Here is a 14,301-nt window from a genome sequence, read left to right on the forward strand (position 1 = left end):
TGGATTTCTGAGTTTCGTAGCAGGAGCTCCTTCTGCTGGCTGTAGCAGGAACCTTCTGTTCCCTTTCTGAGGGCACATTTTTATCTCATTGTTCTTTTTCTATTTGGTTGACTCCTCTGATTTAATCTTTTAATAAAACTGGTCACATTTTAACCCTTGGTCTGCCTGGTCCTCGGCATGGGACATGCAGCGGACTGCCACGTTCCCTCGCTCTGCAGGGACTGCTGGGAGAGTGACTGTGATAAGAACCCCAGAGGTTCCGTATTCTCCTGGGAGGCGGGGATTGGCCAGACAACCTGATCTGATCTGATCTGATCCTACCATTTAGCTGTGACTCCAAAAAGGGAGAGAAGGGAACAGGAAGGGAGAAAGCATGCTAACCACTAGGTGCTGCTTCCCTGGGTCAGCCTGCAGTCCCTTGGGGAGTCCCCTCTTTTCCTTGACATTAAGCATAAGTCTAAAGACCTCAGTCATGTTCCTTCATGCAGTTCTCCTTTTTTTAAATTAAGAGTTCCTCAACACTTTAGTTTCCTCAGAAGCGGGTGCTTCAGCCCCTTGACTATTTGCCTTTTTCTGCATCTTCTCCAAGTCTAAGGTGACCCTTTGCGAGATGCGGTGACCAGAACAGTCCACAGCGCTCCATATGGCTGCACCATCCTTTGCTTCAGGGTACTGCAATACAGGCAGTTTTGCTTTCCATTCTTTTCCTACTCAATCCCTAGCATGGAATGTGCCATCTTCACTGCATCCCTTGCACACGATCAATTTTGTCATTGAGATCTCCACCTCGACCCCCAATTATTTTTCTTCCATAGTAATCAACAGTTTGGACTCCATCAGTGCACATATAAAATTGGGATTTTTTTTTTTTTGCCCCAATGGGAGTCATTATATTTACTCGCAATGGATCCCTTTGCCACTTTGTGGATCATTCACCCAGCTTGGAGAGGTTCGCCAGAGCTCTTTGCAGTCAGCTTGAGATTTCTATGGGAGAAGTCATAGCAGGCAAGTAGAGGTACACCTGGGTATAGTTGCAAAGGGTACAACTTGTTGCTTGTAACCCATCTTGTCAGTTGGTTGTTGGTTGCTTCTCTTTTTATCTAATTAACCTCCTTGTTTGCTTTTGGTTTCCTGTACCTAGTACAAGCTGTGTAAAAATGCCTGAAGCTTTCTTGTTGTGTTAAAGTCATCACCAATTCAACTTTGCTTTGTGTGGAACTGATCAACTGACTGCCCAGTCCTATGTGTGTCTACTCAGAAGTAAGTTCCATTTGAGTTAATGGGGCTTACTCCCAGGAAAGTGTGGATAGGATTCGGTTGTGAGTCAGCTCTAACAATTTCATCATCCTAAATAATCTGATTTGTCATTTGAAATAACCTCTCTGAACCCCCTGTTAACAACTAAAGTGACATTCACTCACCTTCTTAACCATAAATCACAAGGTCTGGTCTTTCTGGTCTGGTGAGGGCAATGTTCTGACCAAGTGACAGTTGAATTGAGGACGATGATGTCAGAGTGTGATGTCACATGAGGGCCATCACACTACCAGGAAATCCCTGCATAATCAGAGTGGGTCCATCGCAGCCTCTTTTGCAGGGACCAGTCAAAGGCTTCTGAAGACCCCAGAAGCAAGATGTCAAGGCAACAGCAAGTGGAATTCAGTGGCCTCTGAACTGAGAGGTTCCACTTGGCAATCATGATTAGTAGGCCTTCTCCATGAAACTCTCTCCCTCCCTTTTAAAGCCACCACACTTTTAACCATCACCGCTTTTCGTAGCAGCAAATCCCAGAAGTTAATTTTGTTTCTTGTCTTTTCTTTGTTTTCAAATTCAAATTGACATAAATCATGAAAAACATAAAACAAATAAAAGGAGAATCAAGGATCCAGTCCTTACCAAACGCTACATGCTGGGAGAATCTGAGAGGCCAACCCTATCCAAATTTCCAGCACCAATGCAGCCTCAACACAGCCCCTTGGTAAAAGAACAAATGTTCTCTTATCTTGAGAAGACCTCTGTGACTGCCTTCCCCACCGCAGGATGCAGCGCATGCCCTGTTGACACAGCTGCATTGGGACTGGAAAGTTGGAAAGGATGGGCCCCGAGTTAGATATACTCCAGCTACATTGCCTCTGAATTATTAATATATTTAGCAACCTTTTTGGTTAACTCCTTATTTACTCCCCACAGCAAATAACAGATTTTATTCTCCTCTGTCCAGCCCAAAGAATGACAAAGGATCAGATCAAGATGGCGTAAACGAAGATCTGGATACCCATCACCCAGGAATAACATGCGATACAAAGATGCAGTAGCACCAACGTGACATACACCCTCTCTGACTTTGTCAGCTGGTCCCAGGCAGCAGCAGGGCACTCTGGGATCCAGACCCAGCAATGGTGGTGCAGCCCAAGTGGCCTCGGCAGGGTTGTGGGGGGAGGGGGTTACGTCACCAGGATCCTCCTCCCCACAGCAAAGGAAGAGAGCCCAATCACCACAGGCTCATGGGCTGACCAGCTTCTGCTCCAGCCAGCAGCCATGTCACCTCCCACCCTAGTCCCTGGCCAGGCTGTGCTTTATGATGGAATTGGGCCCTTTAGGCCCTGCCCCTTGCTCTTTGGGAGGGATATAAGGTGAAGCACTCTGAGCTTGTCCCCTTTGGCTGCTCACTGCCCCTTTCCCCCCCTTTGCCTGCTACCTGGAGACAGAGGCTGTGTGTTTTGCTGTTGTGTTTGCCCCTGGGTGTGGCAGGGCTCCCAACCAGAGCTGCACCCTCCGAACTGTGGGCCAGGGGACCCTGGCAGAGCTCTGGGGGGCTCACCAAGGGTTGACCAGGCTGGCTGAGTACTCACCTGGCTCTACCCGGCTCGGGCACCCTGCCCAGATTCGGGTTCAGCCAATTACAAGTCGCCCGTTCCCCAGCAAGACAGGGTGCCACCCCTCTGGCTGAGGCAGGTGCTACAGACAGGGGTCTGGGCTTGCACGGCTGCAGCCCCATCCCCTCCACATCTCGGAGGAGCGGAGGCGTGGACGCAGTTCCGCCGCGGGCTCCATGCAGCGGGTTGTGTGAGCTCGTCGGACGTCTGTCATAAGCTCACAGGCCGGGCTGCCCCGACCCCATCACCGTGTTCGTGGCAGGCACGGGGCTTCGCCTACAGCAGCCCGGAGGCTTCACCACCCTCGGTGGACCCCAAGGCTATGGTGGGCCTCCCCCCACCACTGCTTCTGCTGCAAGCACTCAACCAGGGAGCTGGATGCCTGGTGCCACCATGTCAGGCAAGTCAGGGCATCCCTGACAAGGTAATAAATAAGTGCAATAAATTCTTAGAAGTATCAGTGAGGCTTGGCCTCTCCTTTTGGGTCTCTGCCTATATAAGCTGAGGACAAGAGATGGCTGCTTTGCTGTCAAGGGCAGTGGTGGCCGCTTTGCTGCTGCCGCCCCCTCTGCAAGGTGTGCACCTTCCTTCATCATGGCAGCTGGGGAGAGGGTCCCAAACATCCACCCTGGCCCTAGCTACTGCCAGCTGCTGAAGTCTGTCCCAGCTTACAGCAAGGCCACGCTAGCCAAGCTGTGCAAGTCTAGGGAAAGCAGGAAAGGCAGTTGGAGAGGACCTGAGGGAAGACTTTAATTCAGGGACGTGCGGTGGGTGGTAATAAATAAATGCAATAAATTCTTATAAGCACCAATGTTGGCCTCTCCTTTTGGGTCTTTGTCTCTGCCTACATAAGCTGAGGGCAAGGGTGGAATTTGGGCCTGGGAATTTAAGCTTCTTGACTTGTTTCTTCGTAGCATTTCATGGGTGCTCCTATTTTAATAGACATAACCTTCTGACTAAACCCTTCTCACAGCGGAGACACTTGGGGCCCAAACCAATTTGCACCCTCCATGGTGGAAAGCCATTTCCAGCCATTGCAAATGACACGGGGATGACACGCAGGTCCCAAGCGTGATGTCAGGGCAAAGAAGGGACACCAAAACAGGTGGGTTGGGCAGAATGTGGTGGTGGGGGAAAGGCGGAACAAGGGGGAGGAGAGAGGCATGTCAAAGGCAGGAAGGGATGGCACCCAGCACTTCCTCAGGAGTTGTGTGATGTAAGACAACCATCTCTTCCCAAGAGACATCCTTTTCAGGAGAGGGACATATCTGGACATATCCGCCTTTTTCAGGGCATATGAAAAGTTTCTTTCCCAAGAGGGATCTCCAATGGCCCACGCATGCATGCTCTGTCTGAAACACTTCCTATGCTGAGAATATGCATACAGTCCCTCTCTGGAGAAATTCTCTAATTTCTCATGAATGCTACTCTGCAAGTGAAACTTTCCCCATGAACAGAGAACGTTCACCCAGTTTCTCCCTTGCATGAAGGTTCCAATGTTGGTGCCACGCATGGGAAGGTATAGACATTCACATTTTCCCACTTCAACATGTGCTCCTTAGGCTGAAATCCTATGACACTCCCCTGAGAGTAAGCTGCATTGAAGACAATGGGACTTACTTCTGAGGCGACAAGCTTAGGATTGCGTCCCTTTAGTGCCACCCTATTTCCCACTTAGAACATAAAGAATAGCATGAGACTCTCTGAGATAAATTTCTCCCATTCTTCCAGCCATTATTATGGCTTTAATCCTCCCTGCTGAGAATTCTCCATACTGATCGAATTCCCTTGTCATTTCCTAAGGCAGAAGGAAGAACTCTGCCTATGCTCCAACTGTTTCAGGTGGACGTAAATTTATATAAATTCTACAAACCAATATCTTGGTCATCTGAATAATTTATTCTACAGCTGCTAGTCATAGGGTGAACCACAGAGCTCCATGTGGCCCTGCAGACTTTGCCTAGTCCATCATGGCCCTAGGCCTTTTGCCTAGGTCAGTGATGGCTAACCTTTTAGAGACCGAGTGCCCAAACTGCAACCCAAAACCCACTTTTTTATCACAAAGTGCCAACACGGCAATTTAACCTGAATATTGAGGTTTTAGTTTAGAAAAAAAAACTCACACATTAACATCTTGTACCCACTATTACTTGTAACCCTTAATGAACTTTTCCTCTAGAAATTTGTCCAATCCCTTCTTAAAGGCATCTAGGCAAGTTGTCATCACTGTTTCCTGTGGCAAAGAGTTCCACAGACTAATTACATGCTGGGTAAAGAACTATTGTCAGGGAGGGGGTGGCTGCAAGACCATGCCACTGCTCATTTTCTCAAACAAGAAAATATATTTTTTTTAAAAGCCCCACCCACAGAAGTGGGCTCGAAGGCTGCAATCCCAGCCACTCTTTCCTAGGAGTACGCCTCATTGACTCTAATGGGGCCATCTAACTGGACTGCAGTTTCTCAGCCAATCAATACACATAGCGTTGAGCCCGTCAATGTTAGAAAACTTTCCCTGTAACTCTGCTTCAGTTGATTGCAGCCTAAGCCAACCAAGTTACAAACAAGACAAAGGAAACTACCAAAATTATCAACGTTTGAGAAAACTTTGAAGCTTCAGTCTGCTTCAATCTTCGGTGTTTGTTTCCCATTTACGCCTTCCCCCCTCCTAGGACACCTGTCAGATTTCTCTCAGTATGAATTTTCTGATGTCTTAATAAATGTGATCTCTGACAGAATCTTTTTCCACACTCAAGACACTGGTGTGGTTTCTTTCCTGTGTGGATCTTCTGATGCCTTAATAAATCTGATTTTTGGGAGAAGCTTTTTCCACAGTCGGAACATTTGTGAGGTTTCTCTCCTGTGTGGAACATCTGATGGTTTAACAGATGTGATTTCTGAGGAAACTTTTTTCCACACTCAGGACACTGGGGAGGCACCCTTCCTCTGTGGCTCATCTGATGGATTAACAAATGTGATTTTCGAGAGAAATTTTTTCCACACTCAGGACACTGGTGAGAGTTCTTCCCTGTGTGGATCTTCTGATGTCTTAAAAAAGCTGATCTGTGAGAGAATCTTCTTCCACAGTCGGGACATTTATGAGGTTTTTCTCCAGTATGAGTGATCTGATGGCTTAACAAAGTGGATCTCCGAGAGAAGTTTTTTCCACACTCTGGACATTGGTGTGGTTTCTTTTCTGTGTGGATCATCTGATGAATGAACAAAGTAGATCTCCGAGTGAAGTTTTTTCCACACTCAGGACATTTGTGGGGTTTCTCTCCTGTGTGGAACATCTGATGGGTTAACAAATATGATCTCCGAGAAAAGCTTTTTCCACACTCAGGACATTGGTGTGGTTTGCCTCCTGTGTGGATCTTCTGATGTCTCATCGCATCTGATGTCTGAGAGACGTTTTCTCTGCAGTTGCATATCGTTTCACCAGTATGAATTATTTGGTGTTTTGTTAATGAATTGGAAGGGGACCTTATCCCAAATTCTGGACAATCATGATTTACCTCTTCCATGGGGCTCCTGTGATGTTTCTCAAGGTCTGAATTCAGCTGGATCTTTTCCCCCCATGGGGGGCTTTCACTAACAAGTCCTGACTTAGGATGGTATATTCTACTGTCTTTGGAAAATGATGCCTTTTCCCCCTTTGTATCCACTGGGCTGGGATCACTGCAGGAAGGTCCAAGACCTTCCGGGAGCTCACCAGATTTCTTGCAGCCTGTAAGTGTCTCTGTTCCCTGTCCTCTGTTGGACTCACATATTTCTTCGTTCATCTCAACTGTCACCAGCACCTTCTCTTGGGTTCTCCCTTGTCCTTTCCTGTGTGTTTCCACTGGCTGATTTCCTCCAAGCTGAGAATTCTTCACCTTGAGTTGAGTTCTCTTCCCATCATCTGAAAAGAGAGAGAGAGGAGTTTTGTCTAGGTTCCGGCAGCCTGTTTTCAATATAAAGCAACGCAAGTACCATCTTCTACATGGTTTCTATACACAATGTCTACACATAGAGATATATGAGAAGAGTGAAGCCGCTTTTGGTTTTCTCAGCATAACAGGATCTGTTACTGCCAGCTGTAAGGAAATCTGTGCATTATAGTTCTGGGAGGGAAGACACACAGGAGTGTCTTCCTGAAGGAACCCAGATAAAGGGTGACCCCAAAAAAACCAGAACCCATAAAAATTTTATTAAATCCTACAAAGGTCCAGTAAATTTCAAGAAACTTTTCCGTGGTTGACCAGGACATATTGGGGAAGATTATTGTTCCAATATTTCATGCACACAGTCGACTTGTATACCCTGAAAGAAAAAAGATGAAAAATTGACAGTTTTATCCAAAATTTGTGGGTTCTGTTTTTTTGGGGGTCACCCTGTATCATCACACGTTGCAAGGAGCACCCAAGAATTCCACTTCAACTCTTTACCTGACTCCTTGCCAGGCGATCTTGGACTTTTCTCAGGATCCTGGAAGAATGTCTCTTCCTTTTTCACTGGATGGAGGTCAAGGCCAAGTCGGGGACCCAAAGAGCCCTCTTGAAGACAGAGAAAGAAACAAGCAAAAAATTATTTCTCTTGCATTTCACAACCAAAAGCATTCATGGATTCTTACTGTAGTGCAGAGCTTCCAAAACTGCATCACGATACCCTTGGGTGATAAGTCTCCAGCGGTGTCATGGGCCACACACTGCCCAAGTTGCTTGGCAGCATGAGTACAAGAGACAGTGGAATAGAACTTCTGCTGTACTCGATGAGGGTTCACACATGATGTGGTTTGGGAAGCTCTGCACTAAAGTAAGAATCCATGAATGCTTTTGGTTACTTACTCCCTGTTTAAATGCTGATTGTCACATGTTTTTTCCAGGTGCAGCCCGGAAGTATCAATAATATCACCATGTCACTCGTCATTGGCACTTACTTCCAGGTTCTGCAATGGGCACCATCAGAGGAAGGAAATTGTATTGTATTGTATTGCAGGTGAGTTTGGGAACCACTGCCTTAGTGATTTACAATCTTTTTTTCTACTTCACAATAAATCTATATAAGATGTAAATGGAGAAAATGCTTCATCAGAGAGATTGATGTCATATCTACACTAATGCTGCGCATGACTGGGAATGGAGAGACAGACAGTCTAATCCTGAGCTACCCGGAGCCCAGAGGAGTAGCGGTGCCAAAATGGCAACCGCTGCACCCTGAGCTTACTGGACAGTCGCCGGTGGCTCCTTGGGGGCAGGTGACATTCATCACTTTCCCCCAGGTAAGGAAGCAGGCCCTGCAAAGGCCCTGCTATTTAGCTGGCGCAGAATTGAGAGGCCCAGCATAGAACCGGGATACTTGGAGAATGTGTCAAAAACAAAGTACTGTCTTTCTTCATACCTTGTAAGTGTATAAAAGGGTATTAATGCACCATTCCAAACATGACCTATGCATATAACTCAAACTATAAAACAGGTGTGCAATCTTTCACAAGATTTACTGGAGCTGATCCCTGGTCCTTACCCAGGGAATCCACATTTTTACCGTCTTCCTGCAGAACTTTCCAGAACATGATCTGTTGGCTTGACTGCAACAGTGGTCGCTCAACCATGTGAGGAGGCAGCCCCATCTTCCTTCGGTTCATCACCTGCAAGAAATATGGGTTCATCACCTGGAGAAGCATGGAAAACATCCATGCTCCCACATCAAAGTCAAAATCTGTTGCACATAGTGTTAATAGAGATGAAAGAAGATATGATCATGCCCTTTTAATTCCAAAGTTCAGAAGAATTAAGGCTGCAATCCTAACCACACTTTCCTGAGAGTAAGCCTCACTGAACAAAATAGGACTTACTTCTGAGTAGACCTGGTTAGGATTGTGCCCTAAGATAGACTCTGCTTTCATAAATAGATTCCAACATGCCAGAATCAATTAACCAAGGTATGCAAGGACAGGTGAGCTGGATTGTCTGTGCACATTGTCAGTGCGCATGTTCTACTACTTTGCTGTAAGTTATGCCTGCAGAAAGCGGAGGCTTGTGAGGTTGCTGGAGCTCAGTGGTTTGACTCTGTCGGCCTGCTATTTCGGCAGTGGCACTGGCTGTTCAGTTCCAGGCCCAATCCAGGAGGCTGGTTTTGACCTTTACAGTCTTTTACAGCTTGGGACCAAAGTATTTGAGAGACTGCCTGCTTCCATATAATCCAGCCTATCCACTTTGGTCATCTGAGAGGTCCCTTTTGGTTGTGCCACAATTGAGAGAAGTTTGGGGGGTGGCAGCTGGAAATAGAGCCTTCCACCTGTTCTGTGGAATTCCCTCCCCTTTGGGCTGAGAACCGCTCCATCTTTGAAAGACTTCCAGTGGAGCCTGAAGACGTTTCTCTTTTAAGAAGCCTTCTGAGTTCTGCATTTTTAGGGATATGTCTGTTGGTTGCACAGCGGAGCTTGCTTGTGTTTGAAGTAACTTCTGCGTATTTCAAGACCAAAGGTTTTTTAGTCACTGCTTGCTGCTGGATAGCTTTTAACACTGTGTCCATGTGTATTTTATATTCTATATTTGTAACGTGTTTCATAATCCACACAGGTATTTTTAATGTTTTCTGTAAGCCGCCTTAGGTGCCCATCAGGGGGAAAGGTAGAACATAAATCGAATAAATCCATATTGGAAAAACAAAAGTTGTGCCTGTCTGTTAGAATCTACAAAATTTCTCGAGACTTCTCAGTGCATGGAGAACAGGACACAAAGATTCATAGCAAGATGCTAAGCTAACGAGGAGGAGGCTAATGTCTACACATGTACACTCACACCTGGGCACAAGTTCAGCAGAAACAAGATCTAATTGGCCCTTAAGTCCCAGTGGTAGATTCTAAACCATCTGAGCAGTCCCCAGGTTCTACTGAAGACCTCCTAGAGACAGAGGAAGTGTGGCATGTTCTCTCTCTTCATCACTGGTCTTGTGCCAGACTCTGCTCCTCCCACTCCCTGGACTAGAAAAGGAACAGGGGACAGAGCAGAAGAGGTCCAAAAATAGAGGAGGCAAGTGACCAGATGGAGGTGGTGGCACCCACCTACCTCTTACCTGAGGCAAGCACCTCAGTTGGCCACATGCTGGACCGGCTCCAGGTATCTCAGACACAAGAACATTGGCTGCCACCTGATTCATGCATCTGCCCCAGCCCTGCACAAACCAACCTGGTCCACTTGGACACCAAGAGCGTTGGTCAGTTCAGCTCCAGCTACATCCTGACCTTCTCGGAGAGGCAATGAAGTTGGATGTGCGATTCCAATGCCTGTGGAGGATGAAAGGGACATTTTACGGAGAAGGAGGATTGGTCCACCAGTTCATTCTAAGAGGCAGCCCAGAGGCAAAGCAGGGCAGATTCCTGTCCCTTGAACAGCTGTGTTGGAGACAGTGTCTCTGTCATCCCAGGGGCCGGGAAAGCTGTGCATGCTAAATCTCCTTCTGCCCCGACCACTATCACCATTAGGGATTACAAGACCTGGCAGGCAAAGGGTGAGCAGTACTTGGGCAGAAGAGGCAAGTTTAACACGTCCTCTGCATCACCACTGCCAACCACCCAAATGCCCCCTTCCACATGGCTGCTAAAAATACAGGACCGAACGCTGTTTTCCCTTTATATTCCGTTACCCTCATCGCGACAGCACTGAGGGTTACAGGCTGAACCCTTACCTGGCAAAGAGACCCCCCCATCGATGTACTGCTGGGTATCTCTGAATACCTCTGCTGGTACTTTGGAGATCTCCTCCTGCCCCATGTCCAAGGGCTCCTCCTTTACATCCAGGGGACCCACAGCCCAGTCTTGCAATGGCTCCTGAAGGAGTGAAGAGAATCACACTCAGGACTATGGACAAAGACATGTCCTGCTCCCTTACATCCAGTTCCCTTTGAGACACAATTCTAGAAAGATAAGAGTTTCCATAGCTTTCCAGGCATCTTGAGCCAACTATGCAACTGACAGCCAAATCCTCTGCATGTAAGTTCCATTCTAATAATGGGTCTAATTCCCAGATAGGCACACACAGAATTGCAACCGGAGAGGACCAAGTAAGTGTTTTTCTCCAACTCCTGGGCCTTTAAGACTGACAGGGCAGGCTCAGTGCTCCCACTTACTGCTCTCTACATCTGGGGAAAGCTCCAAAAATCCGTTGTGAACATCATTGCAACTGTTCTTGGATCTGAGCGTCTTTGCTTCTTTTACACAAAGTATGAGACACAAAATACAAACAAGTCCAAAACATGTGTTTTTTTGTTTCTAATAGTTAAATACATTTAAATACTCAAACAACATGGAATAATTGAATTGGTACAAAGATGGTTATTCTGATGGTTGCAACCCGGTTAGAATTTCCTCCAACTACAGATTCACTGGAGTTGGGAATGAAAGTCTTTGGTCAGCAGTCAGAGATGCTTTCATGTGAAATAATGTTCAGAGGCTGGAGGTACGTTTTGGCCTTTCCTACCTGCCATTAATTCTCTCCAGTTTTAGCTGAAGATTGGCAGGTGATTCAAACAACCCACCTCATACATACATAGGGCGCAATCCTAACCAACTTTCCAGCACTGGCAGAGCTGTGCCAGTGGGATGTGTGCTGCATCCTGCATAAGAACATAAGAAGGGCCCTGCTGGATCAGGCCAAGAGCCTATCTAGTCCAGCTTCCTGTATCTCACAGTGGCCCACCAAATGCCCCAGGGAGCACACAAGACAACAGACACAACCTGTGTCCCGGTGTCCTCCCCTTCATCTAGCAATCAGAGACAGCCTGCCTCTAAAACCAAGAGCTTCCACATATCTACCATGGATTGTAACCCATGATGGATTTTCCTCCAGAAATTTGTCCAATCCCCTTTTAAAGGCATCTGGGCAGTTGGGGGGGGCAGTCATGGGGGCCTCCTCAAGGTATGGCAAAGTTTTTTCCCTTACCTCAAAATTGCATTGTCCTTATGTAAGCGCTGAAAAAGTTGGTTAGGATTGCAGCCTGTGTCAGGTTAGCAATTTTGGAATTAAATATGAAGACCTCACCTGCCACGTCCCTGTGACGTCCTCTCTCCGGCTCACCAGGAAATCCTCCAGCAGAACCACTGCCTGGGTACAGCTGTCCGGCCCTCCTGCCTGGATCCAGCTCTGGACGTCCACCGGCAGGCTGGCCAGGAACTGCTCCAGGACCAGCAGCTCCAGGATCTGCTCCTTCGTGTGCCTCTCTGGCTTCAGCCACTGGCAGCAAAGCTCCTGCAGTTGGCTGTACATCCTTCGCGGGTCTCCCAGCTCCTGGCAGCAGAACTGCCGGAAGTGCTGGCGTTGCCTCTCCCTCCTCAGGGCATCACCTCTCAAGATGGCAGCCTTCACTTTCCCATAGTCCTCCTTGTCTCTGGCTGCCAGGAGGCTGAAGGCCTGCTGGGCTTCTCCACTCAGGGCGGGCAGGAGCCGAGCCACCCACTCTCCTCTGGGCCACAGACAGGCTGCAGCCACTTGCTCAAAGGAGGCCAGGAAGGCCTTGGCATCATCCCAGGGTGTGGCCTCTGACCTTTGGGGGCTCTCCCATGCAGATTTAGGGGGCTGCAGGGTCTTGAGGAACTGCTGCCATTGGGCTTCCCAGCGCTGTTGTAGCCCCCTGCCTGGCTGCTCTTGGCCTCCTTGTGTGTCCACCACAGATTCCAGCTGGTCTCTGCCTGGGTCTTTTCCTGCCCCTCTGGATCCCTCTTCTACTCTTGGACCATCAAAAGTTTCTTCTTTCATGGCTTTGCTCCTGGCTCCACTCCTGTAAGATATTTAGGGATGGCCTTCTGGGGCAGCTGATTCAGGCAAACACCTTTGGCCTCAAATCCCTGATCTTGCTTAAAGGATTGAGCAGGAAATGACCCAACTTCTGGTCCTGAAGTCTTATTGTCCTCCCAAAAAAAGGATGGCTCAGGGTGAATGAGATTTATATGGCAACAAAAGAACTGCAACTGTAGTTGGTCCCCAGCAATCCAGGGCCATTACCTGGAGGTATTTCTGAGCTGAAAGGGGCTAAAGCACACAAGGACCACAATGGGTGTGTGTGTGTGATGTATTTGGGACAGACACATCCCTACTCAGTCTAGCATCTTTTCTAGTGGCTGTTTGCTGATGTTTACTTTTTCGGCTATGAGCCCTTTTGGGACAGGAAACTGTTTTGTTTTCTTGTCTTGTGACATACACTGTTTTGTGACCTTTTCATTCCTGTTGATGAAAAGCAGAATATAAATATTCTTTGTTATGATGATTAGGACCACCTTCTCAAATCAACTGTTTATGCTAGTACCATACAGTGCATTCAGTAAACACTTTACATCTTAACAGAAGCAGAAGTCAAATCAAAATTTAGGGGAAGGGCTACAACAAAGGCTGGACATGAGCCAATGCCTTCTACAACTCCTTTCACTGGGGTGATAGGGACTGAGGGGTTAATTCTCAGGTTTCATCGAATAGAGGGGCTCTGAACTAAACCAGTAGGAAGTCTGTGGCAAGCTGCATTTCTCTTCTGTGGGGCAGAGGAATCAGCAGCTCTTTTTTCCCCAACTCCTCCTCCTGTGGGTCTCTATTGCCCACATTTCTTCACACTTTCTCTCCCTCCACCCCAGTCCCTGAACTCACCTTTCCTGCTGCCATTCAAAAATACAATCCCCGCCCAGGGAAGAGGAAGGCTTCCTCATTGACATCCCCACCCCCTTCTCAAATTTCTCCAGTGCTCTAGAAGTCACCATTTAACCCTTTCAAGTCTCCTAAAAACGTACCAAAGAAGCCATCTGGTTACCTGCCAGCCAAATCTCCACTAACAGGCAGAAAGGTTGGATAAAAATATGGTGAATGAATGGAATGAATCCCCCACCCCACCCCTGAAATGGGCAGATTCATTCATTCATTCATTTAAAAGATTTATATGAGTAGTACAGTACTCATTTCAAGTAAGTCAGTGAGCATCCACTCTCAGGAAGGGAGAGTGCCTTACAACAACCCTGCAACGTAGTTCTATGAAGATGTAGAAGGGGGTCTGAGAGGAAGTTGTTTGGGACCCCCATGTGATGTCATCTCACTATTGCAGGCTGGGGAGTAGCTTCAAACACCCTTTTGTGTGCAGACATCTGATGCACTTGCACTTGCCACAAGAAAAAAAGGTGGTAATATTGGGTTGTCACTCTTGGCCCTTCTTGGCTTCAGCTCACTTCTTGGAATCAGACTGACTGTGTGCAGCTTAGTCCAGGCCAACCAGTGAGGAGCCCTCAGGGGTGCCTGCAGGACCATTGGCCAGCTGGAGGGACAAAGAGGAAGGTTGCAGCTAGCTGGACCAGCTGCTATGGAGTCTTCTCCCCCTTTCCTCTTGTCCTGTGGTTTAGTGCAATCCCCCCCCCACGTGAACAACTAATAGCCGAATGTTATCCCTCACCATTGATGATGATGTGGCTGCCCAG

The 14,301-nt window shown here is 47.5% G+C and overlaps 1 protein-coding gene across 1 annotated transcript; it reads right to left on the reverse strand.

Annotated features, from left to right (window-relative positions):
• Nucleotides 1-4,770: 4,770 nt before the first annotated feature.
• Nucleotides 4,771-13,068, reverse strand: LOC136640355 (zinc finger protein 397-like). The gene is made up of 6 exons (XM_066615418.1): nt 11,894-13,068; nt 10,542-10,683; nt 10,043-10,140; nt 8,376-8,499; nt 7,301-7,408; nt 4,771-6,774 (listed from the first exon to the last, which is right to left on the reverse strand). The coding sequence occupies exons 1-6, from the start codon at nt 12,605-12,607 to the stop codon at nt 5,525-5,527; spliced, it is 2,436 nt and encodes an 811-aa protein (XP_066471515.1). The 5' UTR covers nt 12,608-13,068; the 3' UTR covers nt 4,771-5,524.
• Between the last annotated feature and the right edge of the window lie 1,233 nt (nt 13,069-14,301).

The sequence above is a fragment of the Tiliqua scincoides genome, chromosome 2, assembly GCF_035046505.1.
Source record: "Tiliqua scincoides isolate rTilSci1 chromosome 2, rTilSci1.hap2, whole genome shotgun sequence".
Classification (NCBI taxonomy): Eukaryota; Metazoa; Chordata; class Lepidosauria; order Squamata; family Scincidae; genus Tiliqua; species Tiliqua scincoides.

Bases quoted from the DNA above. Each gene is read 5' to 3' on its own strand.
- LOC136640355 (XM_066615418.1), bottom strand. From the start codon at position 12,607: ATGAAAGAAGAAACTTTTGATGGTCCAAGAGTAGAAGAGGGATCCAGA. The intron at 7,409-8,375 runs GTAAGGACCAGG...TCTGTCTTCAAG, and splicing joins TAAAAATGTGGATTCCCTGG to AGGGCTCTTTGGGTCCCCGA. The intron at 6,775-7,300 runs GTAAAGAGTTGA...CTCTCTTTTCAG, and splicing joins ATCGCCTGGCAAGGAGTCAG to ATGATGGGAAGAGAACTCAA.